This window comes from Stereum hirsutum (genome assembly GCF_000264905.1).
Source record: "Stereum hirsutum FP-91666 SS1 unplaced genomic scaffold STEHIscaffold_7, whole genome shotgun sequence".
Lineage (NCBI taxonomy): Eukaryota > Fungi > Basidiomycota > Agaricomycetes > Russulales > Stereaceae > Stereum > Stereum hirsutum.
This window is the reverse complement of record NW_006763137.1, coordinates 651241-677667: the sequence shown is the minus strand read 5'-3', so window position 1 is coordinate 677667 and position 26427 is coordinate 651241. Positions and strand designations below refer to the sequence as shown.

Sequence of the window (26427 nt, the reverse complement as noted above, 5' to 3'; positions counted from 1 at the left end):
AGATTTAATTACACTACCGGCAAAGGAAGCTAACGCTGTTCGCTGTCCTGCGCCACTCGGCTCCACCAAAAAAAAAAGATTTAATTACACTAAGTATGCAGGCACTGCTGAGCTCGAGGGGCACGGAGAACATTACATGTGCGTGGTGAGGTTTTTTTTACAAAGGGAATGTATAAGAGTGTATAGTATGGATATAACAGTAGATGAGAATGCCGTGGAGACTAGACAAATAGAAAACACAGTGCATTTGCTACTTGTATGGCTACGCGTCATCATCTATCTGTAAGCTATCCCAGCTCTCTCTGCCACACCATTCAGGTAATGCATGCCACACTTCAATCTGATGATCTGACTCAAGGTCCTCCAACTGGGTTTCACATTCACCACAGATGTCAAAACCCTGGGGTTCGTCATCACTGCCCATGATTAACTTCATCAAGACATCATACTCCAGGGACCTCGACGAACTATACATGAGCTCGAGGGCGAACTTGATTCCAGCCCCGCAACAACCGTCTCCCTCGATATCAACTAGATAATGGGCAAAATTTCCGTCGTCGTGCGTCTTTTCATAAAGTCGTTGACGGAAGATGAGGGCAGTGCGTTGAGCGGTTGGAGGGAGAGTGACGCGTCGACCATCAATGTCGATTCCATCGAGAGTTTCTTCAATGGGACGAATGGCGCACTGGTAATAGGCGATGGGGAGGATGATGGGAAGACATTCTTCTCCGACGATGACACCTAAAATACCGTTGAAATCGCTACTTAAGGCTGACAGACGGGTCGGGGACCTATATTCTTCTAGGCTGGATGGAAAGAGCGTGGTAAGATGTGCCGCGACATCCTTTCTGATACTTTCGACGAGATATTTCGAGGAAGATCGCATGAGCTGTGTTTTCGGGGCAAAAATGAAAACACGTTATAATAGCAATCAAGGTTCAGCGAACTCACGCTACACAGAAGCGACAAATTGGCTTCCGAATCTAGCCCCTTCGTCACGGCATAGCTGATAACAGCAAAGAAAAGCGTGAGTTCGGATGAAAGTGAAACAAAAATACAGCGCGAAGTACTTACTCTCGGAAATGCAACGCTTTCAGAAGATGGCGGATATCCTCAGGAGGATCCGGTAATTGGACAACATCGCACCCGTCATATTGCTCGTCCGCGCTGGAGCTTGCAGCAGAGAAGAGGTCGCGGAAGACTTCAGAGTGGAGACCAAGGAAGCTCTTGAGCACGCGGTATGCGGTCCCGTCCGACACGACTATCACGATGTTGCCGTCTGGAAGCCAGAGTTCTTCGCTCTTGTGGATTGAAGGCGACTCTGCGTCGTCAGTACGACGGCGTTTGCTCGTTTGGCTGTCCATGTATGTCGGAGATTGTTGGCTTGTTGTCTGAGGGGGATAGATTCATTCGACATGAGAATAAGAGCCATCAGCGTGTTCAATTCAACTCAAAACGACCGGTATGATGACCTCTACGATGACTTGTGAGCAACGACGGATAATTGACGAACTCACTCGTCGACGTGGTAAACCGACTTCAGTCTCCACCACGAATTTAGCAGGCTGTATACTATTGACCAGTCACAGTTCACTTAGATATGATCAAGGGAAGAGATCGTGAACAGGAGATGGAACAAGTTGAAAGACAGCCGAAGACGCGCGTGTCGGACGCGGTGTCGAACATTCCCACACTCGACTCGGACGCCACACAAATGTTTATCTTGCAATTGTGGCCCAGAAAGACTTACTGTTAAGTACTGTCTTTGTTCGTTGCAGGTCGTGCAAACAGATGTATGCAATGACTTCACATCTTGGGAGCGTCAATCATATGGTTGATTTGCCTCTGGTACTAGCATAGACACAATGAAGGTAAATCACAGGACACATGAGCTTTAGAAAGGAGTTCAATGTGGAAAGACAATGGGCATGTACGTATGTAGGACTCTCTAAGTTACTAGGGTGGTGTATTCTGTCTCGAAGAACGTAACAAGTATGAATTGATAGATGAGCTGGAGGATACACGAGATGCTGAACGGACAACTCCATAGTATACCGCACCCGTTACACTGCTACGCGTCACCGTCCCTCAATTTGCCCCAGCTCTCTCTACCACACCATAGAGGAAGTACGGACCACAATTTGTCCTGGAATGTATCTTCAATATGGGCCAACGTCTCTCGACATTTATCACAAATGCCAAATCTCGGGGCCTCGCCATCACGGACAACCACTTGCTCCTGCAAGACATCGAGGCGTGAGCGGATCCTGGTCCTAAACTCGAGGTCAAGAGAGTATTTGATCCCGTTTGCATGACACTCATCTGGAGCGATCCAAGTACTTTGCTCGCGAAGGAGGAGTTCTGCGAAATGGCTTGCGAGGTTAATGTAGCCATGAACTCGTTCCCGAAAGAGAAGGGCAGTGCGTTGCGCGGTTGGTGAAAGGGTGATATACTGCCCGCCGACATCGATTCCGTCCAGAGTCTCATCGATGGGACGAATAGAGCACTGGTAGTAGGCGGCTGGGAGGATGATAGGCAGACACTCCTCTCCGACAATGACTCCCAGGATACCATGGAAGTCTTTATTTGAGGCCGTGTGACGCGGCGAAGATCTGCACGCCTCTAGAGTTGACGGAAAGAGGGTGGTGAGGTGGGATTTGACATCACTCCTCATGCCTTCAACAAGGTACTTCGAGGAAGTCCTCATAAGCTATGTTTGCAACGTAGTAGTGAGTATATGGTAGGAAATTGTAATTGAGGGTCAGTACACTCACGCTACATAACATCGGAAGGGGATACTTCACTCCAGACGTCGTCGGCGTAATATACCTAGTCATAACAAAGACAGGGACTAGGTCAGGTCCAACCCCAGCAAGCGGCAAGAGTACAGCACGAAACACTCACTGTCGAAAATGCAATGCCTTCAGAAGGTGACAAACGTCTTCTGAAGAATCGGGAAGGCGAACGACATCGCAGTCCTCAAATGTTTCGTCCGCACTTGTGCCTTGGGCAGAGAACAGGTCACGGAAGACCTCAGAGTGGAGGGCGAGAAAGCTCTTGTGTACGCGATACGCAATGCCGTCCGATGCTACGATTATGATGTTGCCGTCTGGAAGCCATAAATCTCCGCTCTTGTGGATTTGCGGCTCTGGATCTTCTGTGCGACGGCGTTTGCTTGTCTGGTGAACGGTAGACGGATCCATGTCTGAGAAATGATGTCTTTCAAGAGTGGTCGCCGCGACGCGACGCGACGCGACGCGACTCGGAAGCTTTGTCGACGTCGTGGGAATCATGTTCTCGCCCTCCACACCAATAATTGTGGCCCTATAAGTTCCATCTCGTTTCTCACTTTGAGGTTCAGGGCGCCCATGAAGCTTTTACGCTTGAACTGGCTTGAACCCATCGAACCTCACGGCTATCGCTCTTCACTATGTAGGACCGCATAGGGAAGCACCAAACTTGAACCATACTTCATCCGACGAAGCTCACGGTTGAATATGCAGACCAGGCAAGTCAAGTCCACATCAGATGTCAGTGCGCAAAAGAATGTCGCCGTCGATACGAAGGGTGCACAGCGTCTAGCATAACCTTACACCCGTAGAAGCCAACGAGAAGAGATAATAATGATATAGCGTATGGCAGGTATACTGAAAACGGACGGAAGCACTATAATCAGGCGGCAATGGACCTCTCCTATAGTGGAGGGAGTCTCCATGGCTCTGCCAGCAAAACGGCATCGATATCATTCAGTGTCCCGATCATTTCCTGTAAGCCATGAAGGATCAGTAAAGGAGAAACACCCTGACGAACATAATGCAACTCACCATGTTTGTTGGCTCGAACTGCAAACCCAGCTGAATGGCCTCCTTCGCTTCTTTCGGCCTCTTCAACGCCATCAAAGCCCTCGCTTTCCTGAAATGGCCCTTCGACCATGGCCTCTTGATCTGAATGACTGCTTCGGCATCGGTAAGTGCGGAAACGAGGTCGCCACCCTCGAGGAATGCAGCGGAACGATTGGAGAGCATGGTGGAGAGCTCTTCGCGCAGGTGTTGTTGTTGCTCCCATGGTGCGCGTTGTAGGGCGTATATGGTGGCTTGGGTGTACTTCGCGACGGCCTTTTCAGGTTGACGCGTCCGGAAGAGAGTCTGAAAGTTCCACGAGATGAATGAGATGAGAGTACAGGGTGCTCAAGAAGGAGAGCGTACGTTTCCCTCTTCTTTTGTCGCATTGACTGCCACGCTCAGTTTCTGGTTAACGACCTGAGGAGGTGGCGGACAGAGGATGTTTGGATTGGCGGCGAGGACTCGCGAGAGTCGGTTGATGTGGACAAAGTCGAGGCCACAATCATCGCACTTCTCGAGTTTATGCGGTACACAGTGTGCTGTGATGTTGTTTGGACTACCGAAAGCGATGTCGACAGGAATATGGGAGTCTGCGATACGCTGCTGCATGACGGGGTCTACCTGAGAGGCGGCGATCTGCTGCTGCTGCTGTTGTTGCTGTTGTTGTTGCTGAAGCTGCTGCTGAATCTGTTGTCTCTGTTGTGGTGTGAGATTCTGGCCAGCTGGAGGCTGAGGCCCCGAGCCGGGCACGCCTGGGGGTGTCTGTAGAGGTTGTCGCTGGGCCATGGTGGACGTCGAGGACAAGTGCGCTGGCGTTGCGTGGCGTGAGGCGTCGGACGTGGAACGGTGGGCGGAAGTGGCGGTCCGGGGATGTGGGGGCGTGGGAAGGAGCGGAGTAGCCCGGCTAAGTCCGCCCTGCCCAAAGTTTTCGGGACTCGCGCGCGCGTCCTGCTCGTTCTCTCTTACCCCCATCTCCCGTCTCCCTTCATAGACACACCCCCTTCTTCCTTCACAAAATCATTCAAAAAGTCACGAAATTTCGGCTTTCTATCTAATATGACAAATGGAATTGTAAACGGCAACCCAGGTCTCGAGGCGCAGTTTGGTACGCATCCTTACCTTTCTTCCCCTCCCCAGCACGGCGCTTACGATTCCCCCATGCCAACCCACAGCGTCTCTAGGCCTCGATGGCACAAAGTCTGCGTATGTGCCTCCCCATATGAGGAGCTCGCAGCGGGCTGCTTCTGCTTCTGATTCTGCTGCCCCATCTCCCATAACCCCTGGGTGCGTCCTGCGTTTTCCTTTCCTTGCTGACTCATATCCTCATTACCCCCCTTCAGGACCGGCTGGAACGAACCCCGCACCTCTACTCCCCCCGTCCGTGGCGGGTACGGAGGAAGAGCCGGTTATGGCGATAGAACAGCTTCCGGCTTCTACGGTCGTCCCCGCGAGCGTGTCGATAGCTGGGCTGGACCTGGAGGTAATGCCGTCAGCGCTGCACCCAGGGACAACGGCCCTCGCGAGAGTTTCGGCTATGGTGCCTGGCGTGACGGTGCTCATGTCGTTGGAGGCCGCAACAATCGTATGGAGAAGGAACTATTTGGTGATAATGTCGCCGACCCGTCCAAGCAGCACACCGGTATCAACTTTGAAAAATACGACGATATTCCCGTCGAAGCCACCGGCGCCGGCGTTCCCGACCCAGTCAACAGCTTCACGAGCCCTCCCCTCGATCCCGTCCTTTTGGAGAATATTGGCTATGCTCATTACACCAGCCCCACCCCGGTTCAGAAGTATTCTATTCCTATCGTCGCTGGTGGCAGAGATTTGATGGCTTGTGCTCAGGTAAGCGGTTGCTATCACTTCCTTTATGTTCCCCACAGTCTGCTGACCTGTTTCATTATCTTTACAGACCGGTTCCGGAAAAACTGGTGGCTTTTTGTTCCCCATCCTTTCTGCCTCCTTTACCAGCGGACCGCGCGCCCCTCCCGCAGAGACCACGCCCTCCTACGCGCGGAGCCGCAAGGCGTACCCGACCGCTCTCATTCTTGCGCCTACCCGTGAGCTTGTCAACCAGATTCACGACGAGGCCCGCAAGTTCGCATATCGCTCTTGGGTTCGCCCTGCCGTCGTCTACGGTGGCGCCGATATTAACAGCCAGCTCCGTCTGATCGAGCGTGGCTGCGATCTGCTTAGCGCCACCCCTGGCCGTCTCGTCGACCTCATCGAGCGCGGTCGCATCAGTCTCGCCAACGTTCGCTTCCTCGTTCTCGATGAGGCTGACCGCATGTTGGACATGGGTTTCGAGCCCCAGATTCGTAGGATCGTCCAGCAGGAGGACATGCCCGGCGTTCACGAGCGTCAGACGCTCATGTTCTCCGCCACCTTCCCTAGGGACATCCAGATGCTTGCCAAGGACTTCTTGAAGGAGTACATTTTCCTGTCCGTCGGTCGTGTCGGTTCCACTTCCGAGAACATCACACAGAAGATCGAGTACGTCGAGGATGCCGACAAGCGTTCCGTCCTTCTTGATCTTCTCGGCGCCCAGAACACGGGCCTCACCCTCATCTTCGTTGAGACGAAGCGTATGGCGGACATGTTGACCGACTTCCTGCTCGCGAACAACTTCGCCGCTACTTCCATTCACGGCGATCGTACCCAACGCGAACGTGAAACCGCGCTTAACACTTTCCGTCAAGGGCGCACTCCTATCATGGTCGCCACTGCCGTGGCCGCTCGTGGTCTCGATATCCCAAACGTCATGCACGTCATCAACTACGATCTTCCCTCCGACATTGACGACTACGTCCACCGTATCGGTCGTACCGGTCGTGCGGGTAACACTGGTGTTTCGACTGCGTTCTTCAACCGTGGCAACAAGAACATTGTACGGGACATGGTCGAGCTCTTGAGAGAGGCAAACCAGGATATTCCGACGTGGTTGGAGACGGTGGCACATGAGGCTTCGTTCGGCGGTGGCGGTTTCCGTGGACGTGGTGGAGGAAGAGGCGGCGCTAGACGAGGAGGTGCGACTAGGGATTACCGTGCCAGTGGTGGAGGAGGTTACGGAGGAGGTGCAGGTGGAGGATATGGCGGTGGAGGATACGGTGGTGGTGGTGGCGCGCGCGCCCCGAGCTACGGAGGAGCTCCTGCGTACGGTGGTGGCGGAGGTGGCTATGGAGGAGGTTACGGCGGTGGAGCTGGAGGTGCGAGTGCGGGAGGAGCCCAGAACTCCTGGTGGTAAATCTCTGTGGTCTACACCACCATACGCATCTCTGCGTCCCTGCATCACATGCATTTCCCGCCTATGACCTCACTACGCCCTCGTATCTGGACCTTCGGTTACTGAGCCTGCACCATTAAACCCAAATCCTTACCGTCCCTCGACGATCTTTCGCCTCTCGAGTTCCTAATCCGTTTCTTTTCTCTTCTTTTCCTCGATCTCCTGTCTGCCCATCGGACTGTGGACTGCGCTGCTCTCACGATTACACATGTTTTGTCTCGTTTGCTCTCAACAACTGTCTGTCTGGCATGAACCCCGTCTCCTTTACCCAACCAACCTCTTTTTATGGCCCTATATTATTACCTTCCCATTCTCGTTCGTCTCGTTTGTTTGTGTCTCCAGTATATCATCATCATGCATCACCCACCCTTCCCCATCCCATTCATCGGCGTGCCTATTCACTCTTCACTGTTCCACTGACATGCTTCCACATTCGCATTGTTCTCGTTCCCCTTGGTTCTGATCGACTAGTTGCTTTTCTTGTGGAATCATCGCTCGCTGTCCCTTTCTTGTCTTCTTCCGAGTGGCTGGCACGCCGCGCCTTGTTGTGTATTTGCTGATTTATAGATAGACTACCAGAGACATCGACAAGCCTTCACGCTTCCCTGCCTTTTCGACGGACCGGGTTATCATTCCATGGGGCCATATACTCACCTTTTCTACCAACCATTCCTACCCTTTACGCTCTTTTTCTTTTTATCCACCGATATCCCCGCATTTATCTCCGTCGTGTCTCGTTCGTTCGTTTTCACGCTGTTCGATCGTTGCGCGATACCCACCCTTCTCGGTCTCCTATATCGGGCTCTTCTTTCTCGGTTTGGCGTGTATTACTATGATCCCCACCGTACGTTATACGCTCCGGACCCCCTCTTATTTCCTCACCTCCCACCCACCCATCATACTTCTTTCTTCTTTCTTCATCATGTCATCCAGCCAGTTCCTGCCAATTCACGTTACGCTAGACGAGACAAAAAGTGGCCACGATGAGTTCGTGGTCGTACGCATCGAGTTGTGTTTAGTCTGTTAGAGAGCATCGCATGCATCCCGTTTTTCTCCTTTTTACTTTCTAGTCTTTTAGTCCTTTGCCTGTGCAGACATACATACTTACAAATACTTTCTTCCGTTAGTTTTATGGTATGCGAGTTTGTATAACGATCTTCTCTTTTCTCTGAAGTGCCTTGTGTGATTTGCGACTGATGAGGCGAACAAAAAATGAAGTGGCGCTTATCGGACAATGCCGTTGCTGCCAGTTCGCCGCTGAAGTTGTTTCATCGATGTTTCTTTGTTTCGATTCAGTGCACGAACCTGAACGTTGAGCACGCATAGCATTTGCCTCCCACGACCGGCATAAACCCATTATTATTCAATCGCGATAACCGAAACCATACTGCGAAGAATATCATGCATGAGACAACCAAAAACCGTTACACCGGCTGAGGATCCTGAACGTCGTCACGAGCGCCATGCTGTCGCTGCAGCTCTTCCCAGCCCTCCCGACCACAAAACTTTGGAAGGAGAGCCCACAGTGCCTCCCTACGTCGAGTCTCGATGCGGCTAATCGCTGCTTGGCACACTGAACACGGAGGGGATGCAGGTACCTGTCCGGTCAGGACAGATCCTCTGAGGATGTTGCAACCTGGGACGTCGAAGAAGGTCGCTTCCGCAGTGGTAGCGAGCTGGTCTCCACGCATATAACATCCACAACGGCTACGCTCGTTCGCTGTCATGCATGAAGCAAATTCACGTCCGAACTTGGCTTGCGCGAATTTGTGTTCGTAGTACGCTTGTCGAAAGAGGAGTGCAGTACGTTGGTTAGGAAGCGAGAGGGAGACACATTTCCCGTCGATATAAACGCCATCCAAAGTCTCTTTGATATCGCGTAGCGCGCATTCGTAGTACGCAACTGGGAGGATCGCGGGAAGCAGGAACTCTCCGAGTGTAATGGCGAGGATCGGATGGCAATTGACACGGTTCAAAAACCCTCCGCAATCGTACGAGCAATAGCGATCAAGCTGGGAGGGAAAGACCGCGAGAAATTCACGTTCGAGGCCATTCCTGAAATCTTGGACGAAATATTTGGTCGACATGCGGTAGACCTGTGCACCGGGTTCCGCGTGTAAGATAATGATATTAGATATAGGCGGTAGTAGCAAGCCACTCACACTGCACAACGCAGAGAACCCGGGGACATCACCCTGACCATCACTACGAGAAAAACAGCTGAGTGGCGCACGAAAACAAGAGAGCATCAGAACGTCGTCAGATGAGGTCAACAATGATATTCTGATACTCGTAAGCAGAGAGATGAGTCGCGACGTACCTGCCGCTGTAAAGAATTTCGAAGAAACAACGGATATCCTCTGAGGAATCATGTATGCGAACAACATCACAACCTTCACACATCTCGTCTGCCAAGATATGGTCCGCAGAGAGCATATCCCTGAAGATCTCCGAACGGTGCGAGAGGAGGCCTTTGTGCAGCCGGTATGCCATGTAGTTTGGGGCTACAACGACAATGTTTCCGTCCGGAAACCAGAGCTGTGGATGTTGGACGATATCGGAGACATTCAGAACTGTCTCAGGGTTGTCGCTCCTGCGACGTTTCCCGGGTCGACCACCAGCTTCTGAGCCACTGCTAATGTCCGCCCAAGCTGGAAGACGGCTCTGTGGGTTCAAGTTCTAGAGAGTCAGTGGATCATGGGTAATCCACAAGTTTCATGGCAGACTTACAAAAAGCTTCATCTTGGGACAGCTCGGGGGGACAGCGTGATGGAGCTGAGGACAGTACTGTAGTCGGCTAAGTGATTGCTGAGGGACGTAAGGCTCTGAATTCCTTAAATACTTGTTCGAAGTGCCGGAGAATGCCGCTTTCTTTGTCTCCTTGGGGAATGCCTTAACCTACCATACTATATCATCCTGAGGGGGTCTTTGATGGCACTCTGCGCAGGATTATTGCACTTACTATCCCCAACAAGTGAGGTACTGGCAATATCCGAGTCACTCTACTCTGAAGAGCGACCTACCTAGTCCTGACTCTCCAAGTTGATTCGATGAGAACACCGTTCTACTTACTATGCACGCAGACCACACCAGACTGTTCACCTCACGAATGACGCAAGAATTGTTGAGATAACTACAATTGATATGAATTCCATACTAGGTATACCATGCAAGAAGTAACTAGATGCTGACTAGGGATCGTGAGCGTCGTCGCGAGCGTCATGTTGTCGCTGCAGCTCTTCCCAAGTCCCCCGGCCACAAAACTTCGGAAGGAGAGACCATAAGTCCCACCTGAGTCGGGACTCAACGCGGCTGAACGCTGTTTGGCATGTCGCACACGGGGGAGTATCGGCTGAGGGTACATGTTCGGGTACAACGTGCGTCGAGAAGATGTCGTGACCTGATAAGTCGAAGAAGAGTTCCTCCAGTTTAGTAGCAATCAGCACTCCGTTGCCTGAACAGGTGCATTCTCCATTCCCTTTCATCTCTAAATGCGAAACGACTCCATGTCTAAATTTTATGTTCGAGCATTTGTACTTGTAATAGGCGTCTCGGAAGAAGAGTGCTGTGCGCTGCGACGAAGAGGAGAGCGTGACGTGTTTTCCATCGATGTATGCACCGTCTAGCGTCTCCTTGAGATCACGTAAGGCGCATTCATAGTATGCAGTAGGAAGGATGATGGGCAACAGCTGCTCGCCAAGCGCTATGGCCAGAAATGGATGATAATCTTTGCTACGAGACTTGTCTCGAGCGTACGGATAATATTGGGGCATGTAGGAAGGGAGGGCCTGGAGCAAACGGTCTTCTGCTTTAGTCCTGAGGTCGTTGACGAAATATTTGGACGATAGGTGATAGAGCTATGTAATGATGTCAACATATATATAATGCGCATTCTACGCCCAAAAAGTGCTCACACCGCAGAGTTTGACAAAGCTAGTAGGTATCTCATTCAAACCATCGTCCCCACCATCACTAAAACAGCGGCTTGAGTGATCGAGTGGCGTAGACAAAGACGGTTGAGTATGCGACATACCTGCCGTGATAAAGCGCTTCAAGAAAGAAACGGACGTCCATGGGTGGATCCGGAAGACGAACGACGCCGCAACCATCGTACGTCTCGTCTGCGGAGGTATGAGCCACGGAGAACAAATCCTTGAAGACGTTCGAGCGAAGCGACAGGAAGCCCGTGTGCAATCGGCACGCCGTCCCATCAGGGGCCATGATGATGATATTGCCGTCCTCAATCCAGAGCAGTGGGTGTTTGGTCAGGTTGAGGATATCATTGGAGACCGTTGGCACTGTATCGTCGCTGTCGGTCCTACGACGTTTTCCGAGGCGACTATCGGCTTCGACGGGCTCGTTGTTACTGTCCATCTGGAAATGGAGAAGGCGGTATGTCAGATAACATATGAGTCTTCGTATACGTGGATCTGCAAAATTGAACTCACCGATGGTCTCAGTGGAGGGTGCTGCGAAGAGAGAGACACCAGAATTTTGTATTGAAGAGCTCCTCAAGACGCTCCTTAAGACGCACCTCAAGATACGAAGACAAAGGTGGAACGAGTGGCACTACGAAAGTGTGGCGCAAATCTCGGAACATGCCGCTTGCTTTCTCCGCGCTTATGTGGCGACGCATGAGAAGGGAAAAAAACATTTTGTGGTATCCACCGAAGTGACCAAGAGGCCCGGGGGCGATCCCAGGAGAGATCGCGTGAGAGATACAGAACAGATCTATAGTTCAACTTAAACTTCGGTATCGATTCCGTGTAGAGACGCTTCTCTCCTCTGGTACCACCGAGAAGACATGCTTTGATTAGGAACGTCATACCTGTAACGACCGATGAGAGACGAACACTATCACTCTGCTTTGAAGATCAACAATTAGGGGCCTTCATCTCCAGAAGCTCGAAGTTCATTGAGTAAGAGGAGAAACCCTATTCACCGTCCGCCACGCCGTGTCCATACCCTGATGCACGTGTAAACATGCAAGATCTCCACTTCCGGCACCTTTGCCTTCTCACTGAACATTCCCTTCCGTGTAGTATAAGCTCCGGATCACAGCAGCAATGCAGCGAGTATGAAGCCGTGCATTTCCCGACTTGACAGGTCTGGAGGCCCGATATTTGCTAATGGCTGCAATGATGAACAGGCGAGGCAAGATCACAACACGGGGAGCCTGTGATTAGGACGCCAGTTTGTGGCACAGCATGGTACGGTGACCCGAGGACGCGAGGTAGAGGTATGCGTGTGTGTAGGTGTATAAGAAGCTGGCGTGGAGTATGGGGGTCCACTGCTGTTTTCACTCGGAGATACTTTGTCGTTTTACCTATCGCATCGTCTGCTGGCCTTGACTTTATCGCATCTGAATTCCGTGAGTTTGAGCAAATTGATTATGCTTAATAAGTCAAGTACTCACATTCAGCATCCAATCATCCTATCAGCCCTGCGACGTCTCAGAAGCACACTTCAGAACTTACCTTGACCTTTCGCCAAACCCGCACAATGTCTCTCTCAACCATCCCGTTCCCCGCACCTCCTTCTGCAGACGTCCCAGACGTGACCACCCCTACCACACCAGTGCAGGCCACCTTCCTCAAACCAAAGTCCTCTCCGAAGAGATCTAAGTCTACCACCAACGAACCGAAGCGATCGAAACGCGTCCGCTTCGTCGACCAACCTACCTTAATTTATATCCCTTCGCCCTCCTCCGCATTCTCCCCTCTTCTCACTCCTCTCTTCGAGTCTCTCAACTCCATGCCCGACTCAGATGCCGAGGACGATGAATCCCCGGCCAGCCTCAGCCTCTATCACTCCAAACTCACACACGCCCGTTCTCCCATGCACCAGAAGCCTACTCCCTCTATGCCCTCCATGTCCATGCTCATCCAACGCCCACTTCCCCCTTCCCCGACTCGATCCGCATCACCACCCCCGAGCCCCATTCCACTTCCCCCACCTCTCCCACTCCCACTTCCCATCACACCCACAGCCTCATTCCAGTCCGACTATGATGGCGATTCAGACGCATCGATCGTCTTCACGCCCGTATCGTCGAAATTGGCGCACCTCGCCCCGTTAATGGCACCCGCCCCACGGCGGACTCGTATCCTGAGCATCGGCGAGCTCTCATTCGCTTCATCATCCTCATCACCAGCAGCAACGCCCCATTCCAACGAAGTCTCCTCCTTCTCTTCCGTCCTTTCCCCAAGACCCAAGCTGAAGACCGTCCCGAAACCGACATCGGCATCGATGCTCAGTCCGACAAGGATCCCGCTTCCCCTAAGCCCTCGCGCGGGGACACCTGTACCGCTCTCTCCAGCACCCTTCACGTTCTTGTCTTCGACTCATCCGCGTCTCCGGATTGAAACCCTTCATCTCAACTCTTCCTCTCATACGCAGCATCAGCATCGACCTGCCCAGACTCGCTTACGGCCCAGAGAACGCAAGGTCTCGGGAACCTCGCCGAACGCTATTTCTCGACATAAACTCCATGGGTATGGGCAGAAAGCCGGTTCTGCGTTGAGTTCGAGCAAGAGGGTTAGAAGGACGAGTGGGGAAGGGATGAATGTTGTGAAGAGGAATGGAGTGGGGAGGCAGAGGGGCGGTATTCCGAGTTGGGAGATGGTGGGGCAGGAAGAAGAGAAGGGTATGGGGCGTATTGCGGAGGAAAGGGAACGGAGGGAGATGGACGAGGGGACGGATTTGATGTCGGTGGAGGAGGAGGTACCCGGAGGACCGAAAGCAAGGAGCGAATCCGCTGCTGATACCGATTTCGTTCGCGGGGTGCAGGACGCCACGCGGGATCTAAACGAGGCCACCGAAGACACAAATGCGAGGAACGTCGACCCGGATGTCGAACCCAGTCGTTCCTTTACCACATCCACCCTTCCGCCCAAAGCAACCACCGACGACGACTCCATCATCTCCTTGACCAACTCCCTCCTCTCCGAGTCTCAGTCACATTTATCCTCGCTCGAAGAGAGCTACGAGTCTCTCCTCGAGCTCAAGGACCTGTTCATCCGCGACCTACGCTTCGAAATTGACGACCTACGATCCGAGCTTCATCTTTCTCAATTCGAGGAATCCAAGGGAAGGACGAGGATCCGAGAGCTCGAAGATCAGTTAGTCGATATGGAGGAGAAGCTGGAGGAACGCGAGGCGAAGGTCTTGGAGAGAGAACGTGAGGTGACGAGGACAGAGGGTGAAGACGATCGTGTGCAGATGGAGATGACCAAGGAGACGGAGGTTATGGAGATGAGGGAGACGCTTGAGGGGGCAGAGAGAGTGGCGGTGATGAAGACGAATAGGATTGTCGAGCTCGAGGCGGAACTCCAGAAGTCGAACCAGGTCGTGACGAAATCGCAGTTGGAGGTTCGGAGCCTGGAGGTTGAGAGGGGACAACTACAGGTCGAGATCGGAAGGCTGCACGACGAGCTTGAGAGCACTTCCCGAGCCCAGGAGAAGTTGAAGGATGACCTGGACCAGAGGAAGATGCAGGGCGATCATGCGAAGAGGACGCTAGGGATGATGGAGGGTGGCGTTCGGAGGATTGAAGGCGAGATTCGAGCCTTGTTGGAGCTGGTCGAGAGGCGAGGGGAGGAGGAAGAGAGTGCTATTATAGTTGAAGAAGAGGATAGTGTCGCAGAGAGTGACGAGGAAGGTTCGGTGGATACCCTTGTCACCGCTCACGAAACACCCTCCTGGGCCACGGTCACTCCGCCGGTCGAGAACACCGATTTGAAGTACTTCCACCAAGACGAGCCCGAGGTCCCGAGACCCATACAAGACATACAAGAATCAAGCTACGACGAGAGGATCCGAGCGCTGGAAGCTCGATTGGACGGGATGAGGCTTCGGTACGAGGCGGCGGAAGCATCAACGGTATGTGGCCACGATGTTGATCGTCTATTGAGGACACAGCTGGGAAGTTTGGAGGAAGAGAATGGAGAGCTCAGGGAAAGAATTATGGAGTGGGAAGGAAGAGTGGGAAGTGAGGCGGAGGGTGAGAGTTCGACGGAGGTGTACGGTATGCCGGGTTCCGATTTCGAGGGCTCAGAGGAGCGCTGGCCAGACGATGTCCCCCTCACCATGGGCGTTGACTCGGACCTGGAGCCGGAACCCTCGTTTACGCAGGCGATGGAGAAGGAAATGTTGACGGCCAGTTCGTTGCCCTCCTCCCCGACGGACGAGACATCGAATGGTGTCGCCACAAGGGTGGCACCGAGGCCGGTCTCGTGGATATACGATACGCTGGATGATGATGGACTCGCTAGCAGCGATGAGCTCTCGAAACGGACTGACTTCGGGGCTCTGAAGAGTGCCAGAAAGACCTGGCTGTTAGACGAGGAGCTGCCGGAGGGCGGGGCTCATGCGAGTGACTTCGAGGACTTGTCCTCCTCGATACTTCGGCTGCGGTCGCCACATCCCTCGAAGGGATTGCGGGGACGTTCTGGGCCGCGTTCGAAGATGTAGATCCGGTAGAATAGATTTTGTATCGTGGTCGACGTCAGAGCCCTGCATATTATTTTCCTTCATCCATGTCTGCGGTCGATGTGGCCCGTGGCACGGCACCAAATTGGCACGGTGGGACCCCCACAATGATTTAAAGCGGGCAGTGCGGAACAATCTGGCAACCGATGAGCGCTTCTCCGTTTCAACCAACTGATAGCTTTGTTGAACACATATGAACGCTGTCCTCGCCAGTGCCATCTTTCCTTATAACCATATGCATGCCGCGCTTGGACAAGTCTCACCGACTCCCAACTGATATCTGACGACGCTGACATGGGCGAAGACCGTGACATGCGACCACCCACCTGGCGTTCTCTGGCCTCTGCGGGCTCGTCTCGCATCAAACAATACATCTCGAACCGCGACTTGAAGCGCAAGGAACTAAAGCCAGGCGACGCGGGCTATGCCAACGGAGGTCCGAAGAAACAGAGCTGGACACAGTGGGCAGGTGAGAAGATAGCAAAGAGAGCGGCCGGTGAAGATGTTGGCGAAGAGGCTGTAGTATTATTTCCTGGATGGGCTTCAAGAAGATATCACAGCGGGTTGTATGACGGTCGGGAAGGTGAGTGTTTGGTTTACGCTCGGCTGTTATTGGGGGACGCTCAGCGTCAAATGATTTCGTTCGCCACGCGCAGGCTCTCCGTACGACGTCGAGGTCTTCGTCTCTGGATATGCCGTCAAATATCGAGCGCCAGGGTTTCAGACACGTTCCCAGAAGACCCTCCTCAAATTGGCCAAAAGTGAGTATCCTTCACGGTTGTTCGCTTTCCCTTTTGAACGAGGTTATGTGTCTCGCCACACTTCGTTTCCATCGTACCTGGAATGCCGGCTCGAAATATTGCTGGAATTTCGAGATCATCAAACTCTTGAGTAGCGCATCAACTCCGGTAGCACAGCCGATAGTGTTGAGAGCTATCTTTGATTTTGATAACCCCAACGGCGGTTAGGCGCAGGTAGGTTTGACGCCACACAGCCAGCCCAAGTGATTTCCCTGGCACCCGCTCGGAAAGCGTCTATCTTCGATGATTTGCGCCCAGGGGGAACAGGATTGGCACTGAAACTGCTAGGAACAGTGTCCTCGCTGATGCTGTGGCTAGTTTGGCTGTAGAGCAACACGGTGTGCGAGCTCACTGGGCCCATAGACCTCGCTAGAATGAAGCAGGACTAATATATCATTGTTGCTTGGTTCTTCTTTCTGCGTTCTGATTTCTTTTACTTATACTCCTTGTGTTGGCAGCCTTCGCCGCACTCCCCAAACTCTCCGATCACAGTGGCTCCACGACTCCTAATGACAACTCCGACCCGGCCCTCCCTTCCTCGTCCTCCCACCTCTCCAAATCCACCGAAGACCTCCTCGCCACAATCGACCTCCCGCCCCGCCCCGACGAGATCGACGAAGAATCCGAAATTCGAGCTCTTCGACACGCCCTTGCCGCAGCCTCCTCTCGTAACAACTCCAGCAACACACTTTCTTCTACCGGCAGCTCTTCGGCGCCTGGGACTCCAAATGCTGGTTTCTCGAGTTTGCCTGGGTCGAATTTGCTTGGAAATACGGTGGCGAATGATTTGAGGAGGCTGCACGCGAATTTGGAGGCGAGACTGCATCCATTTTGGGCTGGTGCATTGGCCTCGAGGACGATACGAATCTCGCTACACCTTCAGGACCCTATTCCCTCTACCAACACCTCAGAACCTCCGTCGTTCAAGTCGAATAACCCCTATCGCCATTCTACTCCGTCTTCCGCAGCATCATCGGCAGATTCTTACCATCGCAGCTCCGGCTCTACGACGAGCTCAGGAGAACGCGCGCTGTACGATAAACCACTCGCAGTACAGAAAACTGACACCGCACCGGATGGATCTTTCCAGTACAAATTCGTCGTTCCGTGGGAGGAAGTATGCACGCATCCGAGGGGAGCTGAGGTCGCGTTTGGAGACCATAGGCTGGAGCACGAGTTCTGCATCAGAGCAGAATTGTTCTCCACTCCGGATCCAGAACTATCTCCGCAAACACCATCCCCTTCATCCTCACAACCCCCACCCCAATACCAGTATCAACCACGGATATCACCTCCCTCGAGATCGCCTGCGCAGGTCTCAACACCAGCACTAACCAGCACTCCCACACCTCGCTTCCACCCACCACCCGGTGACCCACCACTCCCACCACCACCTCCAATCCCAGCCGCCACCGAAGCCCGTCAACTTCCCCGCAAACGTTCGATCCCGTCCGGCCTCGCACCCACGCTCACCCCGGCTTTCGCACCCACGCTCGCGCATTATGGACCACCGCCTACTCGCACGGCCTCTGCTTCGGAGAAAGTTCCGTTGACGTATTCGCCCGTCCGTGTGATTTCGGATATTGACGATACGGTGAAGTATTCGAGTGTGACGAGTGGAGCGAGGGCGGTGTTTTATAATGTGTTTGTGAGGGAGTTGAAGGAGAATGTTATTCGGGGGATGGGGGATTGGTATGGTGCGATGTGGGACGCCGGTGTGAGGTTTCATTATGTCGTGAGTTTTCTTTGCCTCATTCGTCGAACGATTTATGTTTATGAGTCGATTGGGGTTGTCTACAGTCAAATAGTCCCTTCGAGCTGTTGTCAGTGATCAACGAGTTCTTCCAGCTAGCCAAGCTCCCCCCTGGTTCTATCCGTCTACGCTCGTACGGAACTCGCAACCTCTTCTCCGGCATTCTCTCCGCCCCCGCCACTCGCAAACGCGCCTCGGTCGTCGAAATCCTGACCTCCTTCCCCCACTCTCGTTTCATCCTCGTCGGTGACTCCGGCGAACAGGACCTCGAGCTGTACGCATCGCTGGCGAAGGACAGACCGGACCAGATTCTCGCGATCTTCATCAGGGATGTATACGCGAATGAGGATCCGTCGTTGACGCTCGATGATCCTACGGGGGAGAGAATGCCGTATGGTTTGGGCTCGGGCGTGAAGACGGGGAGCACATTGACGCTGAATATGCCCAGGAGTAGGAAAGGCACTGCGAGCTCCGTCGCGTCCTCATTCGGCGCTCCAGGGACTCCTGGCTCAGGTTTCGGTCACCTACCGATCCATCACGAAGAAGGCACGATCATGCCTGACGTTGTCAATGGGAGTCGGCTTAGCGGAACGATAGGGAGGAAGACGGCGAGACCGTCAGAGTCGTTACCCAATTCACCGACCAGCGGGAGCTCCTTGTCCTCTACGTTGGGGGCGATCGGGCTGGGCAGTCCGGGGAAGAAGGGGACGACGGGGAAGATGACGCGTGCTTCGAGCAGTGATTATTTCTCGGCGAAATATCCGGCTGAGCCTTGGGAGTCTTCGAGTGAAAGTTCCGCGTCGACCGCGTCTTCTCCGGGAATCGAGGATGGTAGGAGGAATGGGCATGGACAGGTGCATACGCCTACGCCGAGAGGACACGGACAAGGATCCCGCATCATGGAGGATCCGTTGAGCACTGAGCCGTTGACGATGACGCCTAGTGCATGGAACGGGAGCACACCACCTTCGCCCGCACTTTCAGCTCTCACGCTTGGTTCGACGGAATCGGGATACGGCCAATCTACCTATGGCGGTGCAGGACGGAAGGCATATTCGCAAAGGGCGAAGGAGAACTCGATGAGCGAGGGCGAGAAGAAGAAGTATAGTTTGCAGGATAGGGTTTGGAAGGCCAGGAGGGAGGTGCCGCCGAACGTGGTTCTGAGGGTGTTCAGGGAACCGGAGGAGTGCGTGCCTGAGGCGGAGGATGTGCTGAGGAAGGCGGGGGTGAGCATCGAGGGGTTCACCATGGGAGGGCAGTAAGGGCGTAAGTCCCCTAGGGCCGAGTGTGGGAGGTGCAGCTAGCTTTGTGGATAGGGATATGCGGATTGTGAGAGAGGGTTGGATATGGATGGATGTGGATATGGACTCACTTCATACGGGTAATGGGTCTGTAATTGTCTGTTGTGCTATGCGTTTGCCATCGTCCGATTATTTCTATTACTTTACCATGTATACTTACTGTACTTTTTCGTTCACCTTCTCCCGTCGTCATGTGTCTATAGAGAAATAAACGCGCCAATAGTATCTCATCTCTTTGCTCGAGTCCGTCCAGTTGCCATCTCGGTACATTAACCTCAGTATTCAAGACCGGAAACGAGAAAACCAACGTTTACGAAGTCGTGAGACCCCAGAGAAGTGTCCAATGGGTATCAATAAACTTCTCAAGCTGTCTTTCCTTCCCCAGCTCGACAATGCATACCTGAAACTGATTTGGAGATGCTTACGAACTCTCGGAAAATCACACAGAATCAAGTCATGGTGAAAGTGAATGCATTGTGAAAGATGGAATGCACGGAAGGAAAGGTGTACTGAAAAGCTCTGCAAAACTGACATTCAAGTTGACAAAAGAAAAAAGCTACACGCCGGTCTCAATGTCCATAGTCCATGCACTTTATCGTATCGTAATGAAGAAATCTGCTCGAAACAACGACTCAATCTCATGATCTACAAGGCCTCCTCATCGTCAAAGACCATGCGGTTCAAGCGAACCCTGCACAATTAACACAGGTCAGCTCATCAGCAAACATGGTGTGAGTTGTTTTGAGAAATGGACAGACCTGCTGTTCCTCCTCGCGATAGCAGTCGCAGACGACGAGGAGGCAGAGTCGACAGCAGCAGCGCTGTCAGTGGCGGCCGCAGTCGCTGCAGAGCCAGCAGCGGCACCGGTTGCAGCAGCAGAGCCAGCAGCAGCGCCAGTGGCAGCAGCTGAGTCGGTAGCGGCGGCGCCAGCAGCAGAGTCGGTGGCAGCGGCGCCAACAGCTGAGTCGGTGGCGGCGGCGCCGGCAGCAGAGTCGGTAGCGGCGGCGCCGGCAGCAGAGTCGGTAGCGGCGGCGCCAGCAGCAGAGTCGGTAGCGGCGGCGCCAGCAGCAGAGTCGGTAGCGGCGGCGCCAGCAGCAGAGTCGGTGGCGATGGCGGTAGCGGTCGCAGCGGCAGCAGTGTCAGTGGCAAGCGCAGTGTCGGTCGCAGCAGCAGCCGACGACGATGACAAGGCAGCACACTCGGCGGCAGTCTAAAACAAAACTCAGAAAGTGATGAAGACGCCGACGAGAGAAGACTTACCACCGCTTTACCCTTCTTGAAGCTGTAGGCTTGGATAGACCTGAGGTCGTTGAGACGCTTCTCGAAAGTCTCGTCGTCCTACAGCAAGCGAGGCAAACGTTAGTTTGTTATGAGACGAAGTAATTCCGCAAACGAAACATACACGGGCATTGAGGGCTGAAAACGAAGAATATGAGGTGCTCAGCGGACAAACGTGCGCTTGGAAATGATATGAGTCTCACCAGCATCGAAGGTTTCCCTGGCCCCAAGCTAAGGACAGTGGAACGGATTAGTCCTAGGCAGACCGTCTAGAAAATCGAAAACACATACCAAAGCAGCCTCGAGCTTAGCAATGGCATTGGCATTGGCAGCACCGCTACCGGTAGCACCAGCGTTGGAAGCACCAGCGCCGGCAGCACCAGCAGCACCGGTATTAGCAGCAGTGGCGTTAGCACCAGTTGACGAAGCCAATGCAGCACAGGCTTCCGCAACCTTGGCGGCCTTCGTAGCTGCGTGCAGAGACTAAAGGTAAGATGAGAATGAAGATGAACATGGAATGACAACATATCTTTGCAGCCTATGGGACGAGTCATTAGTGGATGAAACATCAACAGATATGATAGAATGGACGCACCTTGTTCGATCCCGCGGCGGCGGTGCCGTTGGCAGCTGCCTAGAAGAGACACAGTTTGAGGGGAGGAGCAGAGAAAGGATCAAATCATAGGACTTACAGCAGCAGCAGCTGTCCCGTTGGCGGCGGCACCGGCAGCATCAGTTGCGTTCGCCGCCTTATTGTGCTTGCGGGCCTGGAGAAACTGTGAGAAGAACGTCTATGATGTGGATATACGCGACGTACGACAAGAGCATGGGTGTACTCGGTGGGAGCAGCCACTGACATGCCGATCATGGCGCCGACGAGGGGAATAAGAGCAAGGCGGAACAACATCGTGAGAGAAAGGTGGGATTCGTGTAAAAAGTTGAGACGAGACGAAAGAGATCCTCAAACGAGAACAAAAGAGTGCGCGGCACGAAGGATGGACGAAAAAGATGCAGGGAGTGTAAGCTGGTCAACGAAAAAGCAGAGTTTTTCAGCACGACGATGCCTGATCGACGTGAAAAGAGGGAAAGAAGGGGAAGTGGTGGGTGAAGAAAGTGAGCGACGCTGGGGAAAGGGCAGCAGCGAGCGACTCGTCTTTTGTATGTTAGCTGAACATTACGATGCGGTGGGACCGGTCAAGAAGGTCCTCCTTTGTCATGGATACACTGCGATACATTTCCTTTCTTTTGACCATCAGATGACGTAGAGAGGGCGCAACATGCTTCGAGCTTTAGTGGCCTAGAGACAGCTCCACTGTGGTGAAGCGAGTGGAAACGGGGCATGTTCTACAACGTAGAACTATCATTTTGAGCGCCTGCTAAACATAGATGTTAGAAAAGCTGTGTGGCAGCAGAGGAAAGGGACAAGGTACATAAACGAGCAGCAAATGCTGCAGCCCTACCAGGTTGCTCGAGGGCTCTCAAACGATGTTAGACGATGTCGCTGGCAGGGGTAAATGGAATCTGGGGTAATAGGGGGTTTTAATGTCTTCGGAGCCGAAGGCGTAACTGCCGAGCGAGGGCAAGGAACGAAGATCTAATCTTATCTGCGAAGAGCAAAACGGTGAAGCAAAATACTTATCTCTGTCCTGGGAATCTCGCGAGCAGTACATTACTTGAAAATACACCGTTGTTACACTTCTTCAATAACTTCATCTTCGTCTATCTCACCCTGATCGACTTCCTCTATCTGTCCTTCAGTGACCGTCTCCGGACCTTCGTCCCCTTTGAGTAAGTTGACAAGTCTTTCGATATGTTCGGAAATCTGACAGTAGCAACGGTGTTAGTGACCTAGTCGCAACACCAAAAGCAGCACAACGAGGATGATGTCTTACATTATCGACCGTCTCTTGCTCGTGGAGGGCTCTCACTATCTCATACACGCCATGATTCCTTAAAAAGTCCCTTCCCCACCGCGTGGTGCATAGCAAAAGCAACGTCTCGACATGCGTCAATCTTAACGTAGGATCGGCTTCACGCTGTTTGGTCGGAGGAAGAAACTGAAGAGCTGCCGGAAGAAGTTCTTGATCCTGTGTCAAAGAAGAAGGGGAACGGGCGACGCGGAGATAAGTCGCCACGGGAAGAAAGACGCAATATAAAAAGGGTACCTCTAAATCGAATTCTTCAGGACCCGCAAGAGGCAACAAAATGAAAGGAAGCGCATCGACGCCTGGTGCCTTGATCGTTGATGGGGGAACAATGACGAGGTCTGTTTCTGGGGAAAGCAACGCTTGGTGTGCTTGTTTCTCGAACGAGCAGTTTCTATCGATCAGTAAGTTGAGTGGCATGGTTACGGTACTGCTTTGAGGCATCACGCACTTGATGGTCGAAGCCACGCCACCTCTTCGAATGGTGTCTTTGTGTTCCGTGAAGGCGACTATTTTTGAAAGAGGGAATTCTACAGGTCCGGAAGAACGTAGTAGATCGATGTGTTGTGGCGTCCAAAGGAATTGGCGTCCTACTGGCGTCTGTATGAAAATGTGAAAGGATGAATTTCGAAAACATGAATTTGTGTGGTATTATTATCGAGAGGAGCACGAACTGTGGAGACATTGGCGAACACGCTAGCTAAAAAGTGAAGACTACTTTTCTGTCTTCGCCTGCCCTCCTCATTGTCGGGATCAATATTGGCGCCTCGGACGAAAGCGTCGAGCAACAACGGTAGTGCGGGAACATCGACCTCTTCACCTTGGGGATAAGGAACGGGAGCGGCACAACTACCGGAGCGGGAGTTTGTAGGGTACAGGCCACCTAGAAGTGCTTCATACGGAATAACTTTCACTTTCATGGAGAGGAGAGCCGCCGCCGTCGATGATGAGATCGCGGTAGTCAAATTTGACAGTAACATGGCGGCGAGATCGGCGAGGGTGGCTTGCGGGTTCTGCCATGGTGCAATCCAAGTTCAAGTATCCATTTGGCAAGGGATCGAAGGGAGATACGACGAACAATGATGTAAGATACGAGGAAGTTGAGAAAGGTCGGTTCAGCCAATGAGGTGACCAATAAGGGAGAGTCAGAGAGATTGACAAGAGCGCGGAAAGCATCATGCGCGACTGCCTGTAGGAACCGGTAGTCAGTGCAATGAGGAGGAAACAAGTCAAGGAGTAGAAATGTGATGTATTGTTGGTGATAGGAATCGTGCGTAGATACATATGGGGGTTGATTCCATTTTGAAGTGAGACTATCGTACATGCAAGTCGCTGCCATACTGGACCGCGACCTCGATCTTCGAATCATGAAAGAGAAACCAGTATGTAGACGTACCAAGTTGTCTCGACAGAGCAGTTTCAAATCTCTGATGACCTCGCTATCCTTAGGCTTCTTCAATCCACCGCCTTGCATACCCGACAAGAAGATGGTACGATGGGGAGAGCCCTTCGGAGTCTGAGCTAGTAAATTCTCTAGCGCTAACTGCCTGGCTTGGGGGTTTGGATCGTGGAGGAAAGGAAGGAGCTAAAAATCTCATGCGTGAAATCTTCTCGTCTGGCACCAATATACAGGGAAACGCACCTCTCTCAATTGTGCCTCCATTTTTTAACAATGAAAGATGGACACTCAAATAATATATGTACACAGCACCAGACACTTCTTTGTGCCGGTCACTTGAAGTCAGAGAAGACGAGACGATCAAAACCTCCACCGCCGTTAGCTAGCCAGAGAATCAATTTGGGCCGATGAGATATACTGTGAGAATCGATATCGCCAGTGGCTAAAGCTCTAGAAGAGTTCGGAGGGTCGTTAATTATACCCTGCGCGTAAGAGCAGGAATAGGCTTGAGATCAGAGATGAGAGTTAGAGGCAAGAAAATATTGTGGCCCAGGCCAAATTCGCCGGGAGTGAGTCACGTAAGTCACATCTGTCACGGTGTCACAGTAAGCGCCTGTGTGCTCGTGTGGCCCTTGTGTGGCCTTAGAAAGAACAGCTCTTCGCGTTGCTCAATGATTCTGAATATTCAGGAGTGCTGTTTCCAGATCGACAGAGCAACTTAGCTTCTCTAGTCTCGTGGCTCTCAATTTACTCATTCATAAATAGCAACGTCCGCTGACAGTCAGTATCTCAGAACGTTCTACTTCAATGCGTTTGTAGCCCTCAAGTATACGTAGCTCTTCAATCTTAGGGTTTTGCAAGAGTGCACGCGTGAGCCTTATTCCAGAGACAGTCAGATCTCCATTTCTTCTATCTGCTCCCCTCGAAGTTTATAATACTGTGTAGTAATCTTTTTGTATCTCACCGTCAAGTCGAGCTCCTCTTCCTGAGTGCCTTCACAGCTCATCGAGTCATCACTGCAGGTAACCCCACGCTAAATCCACGCGGAACACGTAGTCCTTCGTAAGGATCAGGTCATTCAAACTTTTAAGAGTCAGGATAGGTCTGGATCATCCCGTGGCCACACAATCGCCCAATCCCACACTACCTTCTTGCAGCCAACCACATGGCGGCGCAACTTTCGCAACAATTGATCAGACGGTGGTTCGTGATTGCTGTTGTTCGAAAACTAGCCATACAACCTTAATGCTTTAAGTTACTTACGTCGTTAAGTCCACGCCATACATTCTAATTCTGTCAAAATGGCCAGGATAAACTGTCACAGACGAATTGCAGTGGGTGTGCCGCCGGCTGGGCATATATGAACTTCTAACCAATCATCTTCGAGGATCGACGCCGATCGATGCCCATCCATCTTGGCGCACTGAGATTGCGGAGCGGCAACATTCGCGGAGGTCAAGGAATACTTCTGATCGGGAATTTGAGAGGATGGACCATGTGGATGATCCGCGGGCATTGGTCGATTGAGCGACAAAGTGAAGAGCAAGATGAACTTGCAAGAAGGCGCGTCGAGCGGCGTTCCACTCAGAAAGCAAAACTGAGACCGTGGTCAAAGTGTGCTCTATCGTAGCTTACCTGTGATCGCGATCGACGAGCATGAAAGAAGGAGCGGCCGTTCTCTAATCGACGGTAAGACGACGCCACGAGCTGCCTCGTTGTGCGAGCAAGACCGAGACTGGTTCACATGAGAGTTAGATGAGTTCTGTCGGGAAAGGTAGGCGTTCAGATGTATGTAATGGCCGGCAGCATCCGTTGAACAGCCAGCTCCGAAATTGGACGGCAAGTACTGCGGCGAACTCAGGAGTTATCCAGTTCGGTGACTGAAGAATATATCGTCAATATTGTTACGGTCCCATAGCTGAGAAAAAAAACAGGCGATAGCGAACCCTTCACCTCTCTATACCCTGCTAAGGAACCTGAAAGCTCTTGCTGCTTTGAAATTTCTTGCACGCGATGCTACCGGTCCTTCCCATCAAGAGTTAGGCCCGTTCTACCAGACCCACATCTACGACCATGATGCCACTCTAAGAATGACCAGATCCGATTACTACGGGCAGGAAGGCCGACCTAAAGCCCTCTCACGTCGACGGACGCCGTCGCAAATTATATCTGGGCCCACATGAGTCCGCGACCATGGATAAGGGAATGTTGGAAGAGCTCACCGTGAATTTCGATCGAAGAATCCGCACATTCAGCACAGATGAGGCAGGATACCAGGAATACTCACCCATTAGGCATGGGCACGATACAAATGCATGCATTATGTTGGTCTCGAGCTGGCCAGAGTCTTCTGCAA

The 26427-nt window shown here is 52.5% G+C and overlaps 8 protein-coding genes across 8 annotated transcripts; 3 read left to right on the top strand and 5 right to left on the bottom strand.

The window, feature by feature from the left end:
- Positions 1-262: 262 nt before the first annotated feature.
- Positions 263-1364, bottom strand: STEHIDRAFT_131149 (uncharacterized protein; the record flags this gene model as incomplete). The annotated part of the gene is made up of 3 exons (XM_007304159.1): positions 263-889; positions 952-1006; positions 1075-1364. The coding sequence occupies 3 exons, from the start codon at positions 1362-1364 to the stop codon at positions 263-265; spliced, it is 972 nt and encodes a 323-aa protein (XP_007304221.1).
- Positions 1365-2071: 707 nt separating this feature from the next.
- Positions 2072-2338, bottom strand: STEHIDRAFT_147100 (uncharacterized protein; the record flags this gene model as incomplete). The annotated part of the gene is made up of 2 exons (XM_007304158.1): positions 2185-2338; positions 2072-2146 (listed from the first exon to the last, which is right to left on the bottom strand). Exons 1-2 carry the CDS (start codon positions 2320-2322, stop codon positions 2072-2074), a joined length of 213 nt encoding a protein of 70 aa, XP_007304220.1. The 5' UTR covers positions 2323-2338.
- Positions 2339-4898: 2560 nt separating this feature from the next.
- STEHIDRAFT_57691 (DEAD-domain-containing protein) lies at positions 4899-7086 on the top strand (the record flags this gene model as incomplete). Its single annotated transcript, XM_007303943.1, has 4 exons — positions 4899-4947; positions 5015-5126; positions 5183-5687; positions 5755-7086. The coding sequence occupies 4 exons, from the start codon at positions 4899-4901 to the stop codon at positions 7084-7086; spliced, it is 1998 nt and encodes a 665-aa protein (XP_007304005.1).
- Positions 7087-8467: 1381 nt separating this feature from the next.
- On the bottom strand, positions 8468-9916 carry STEHIDRAFT_121444 (uncharacterized protein). Its single transcript, XM_007304157.1, has 4 exons — positions 9856-9916; positions 9446-9789; positions 9288-9345; positions 8468-9221 (listed from the first exon to the last, which is right to left on the bottom strand). The coding sequence occupies exons 1-4, from the start codon at positions 9865-9867 to the stop codon at positions 8550-8552; spliced, it is 1086 nt and encodes a 361-aa protein (XP_007304219.1). The 5' UTR covers positions 9868-9916; the 3' UTR covers positions 8468-8549.
- Positions 9917-10316: 400 nt separating this feature from the next.
- Positions 10317-11761, bottom strand: STEHIDRAFT_156833 (uncharacterized protein; the record flags this gene model as incomplete). Its single annotated transcript, XM_007304156.1, has 5 exons — positions 10317-10982; positions 11040-11097; positions 11159-11499; positions 11574-11594; positions 11660-11761. 5 exons carry the CDS (start codon positions 11759-11761, stop codon positions 10317-10319), a joined length of 1188 nt encoding a protein of 395 aa, XP_007304218.1.
- An 866-nt stretch (positions 11762-12627) lies between these two features.
- STEHIDRAFT_168499 (uncharacterized protein) lies at positions 12628-15710 on the top strand (the record flags this gene model as incomplete). Its single annotated transcript, XM_007304155.1, has 1 exon — positions 12628-15710. One exon carries the CDS (start codon positions 12628-12630, stop codon positions 15595-15597), a length of 2970 nt encoding a protein of 989 aa, XP_007304217.1. The 3' UTR covers positions 15598-15710.
- A 46-nt stretch (positions 15711-15756) lies between these two features.
- On the top strand, positions 15757-19687 carry STEHIDRAFT_139386 (uncharacterized protein). Its single transcript, XM_007304154.1, has 4 exons — positions 15757-16198; positions 16272-16376; positions 16874-18150; positions 18216-19687. Exons 1-4 carry the CDS (start codon positions 15910-15912, stop codon positions 19428-19430), a joined length of 2886 nt encoding a protein of 961 aa, XP_007304216.1. The 5' UTR covers positions 15757-15909; the 3' UTR covers positions 19431-19687.
- Positions 19688-19922: 235 nt separating this feature from the next.
- Positions 19923-24544, bottom strand: STEHIDRAFT_168496 (DUF383-domain-containing protein). The gene is made up of 18 exons (XM_007304153.1): positions 24315-24544; positions 24069-24257; positions 23751-23861; positions 23347-23685; positions 23124-23272; positions 22913-23066; positions 22640-22834; positions 22208-22569; positions 21565-22124; positions 21440-21514; positions 21343-21381; positions 21277-21285; positions 21039-21221; positions 20951-20978; positions 20872-20885; positions 20730-20807; positions 20228-20679; positions 19923-20160 (listed from the first exon to the last, which is right to left on the bottom strand). The coding sequence occupies exons 1-8, from the start codon at positions 24333-24335 to the stop codon at positions 22438-22440; spliced, it is 1290 nt and encodes a 429-aa protein (XP_007304215.1). The 5' UTR covers positions 24336-24544; the 3' UTR covers positions 19923-20160; positions 20228-20679; positions 20730-20807; positions 20872-20885; positions 20951-20978; positions 21039-21221; positions 21277-21285; positions 21343-21381; positions 21440-21514; positions 21565-22124; positions 22208-22437.
- Positions 24545-26427: the final 1883 nt, after the last annotated feature.

Bases quoted from the DNA above. Each gene is read 5' to 3' on its own strand.
- STEHIDRAFT_121444 (XM_007304157.1), bottom strand. The intron at 9,346-9,445 runs GTACGTCGCGAC...TGCGCCACTCAG, and splicing joins GAAATTCTTTACAGCGGCAG to CTGTTTTTCTCGTAGTGATG. The intron at 9,222-9,287 runs GTGAGTGGCTTG...CCCGGTGCACAG, and splicing joins GGTTCTCTGCGTTGTGCAGT to GTCTACCGCATGTCGACCAA.
- STEHIDRAFT_168496 (XM_007304153.1), bottom strand. From the start codon at position 24,335: ATGGAGGCACAATTGAGAGAG. The intron at 23,273-23,346 runs GTTCGTGCTCCT...ATTTTCATACAG, and splicing joins TGTTCGCCAATGTCTCCACA to ACGCCAGTAGGACGCCAATT. The intron at 23,067-23,123 runs GTGCGTGATGCC...ACTGATCGATAG, and splicing joins GGCGTGGCTTCGACCATCAA to AAACTGCTCGTTCGAGAAAC.
- STEHIDRAFT_139386 (XM_007304154.1), top strand. From the start codon at position 15,910: ATGGGCGAAGACCGTGACATGCGACCACCCACCTGGCGTTCTCTGGCC. The intron at 16,199-16,271 runs GTGAGTGTTTGG...CGCCACGCGCAG, and splicing joins GTTGTATGACGGTCGGGAAG to GCTCTCCGTACGACGTCGAG. The intron at 18,151-18,215 runs GTGAGTTTTCTT...GGTTGTCTACAG, and splicing joins GTGTGAGGTTTCATTATGTC to TCAAATAGTCCCTTCGAGCT.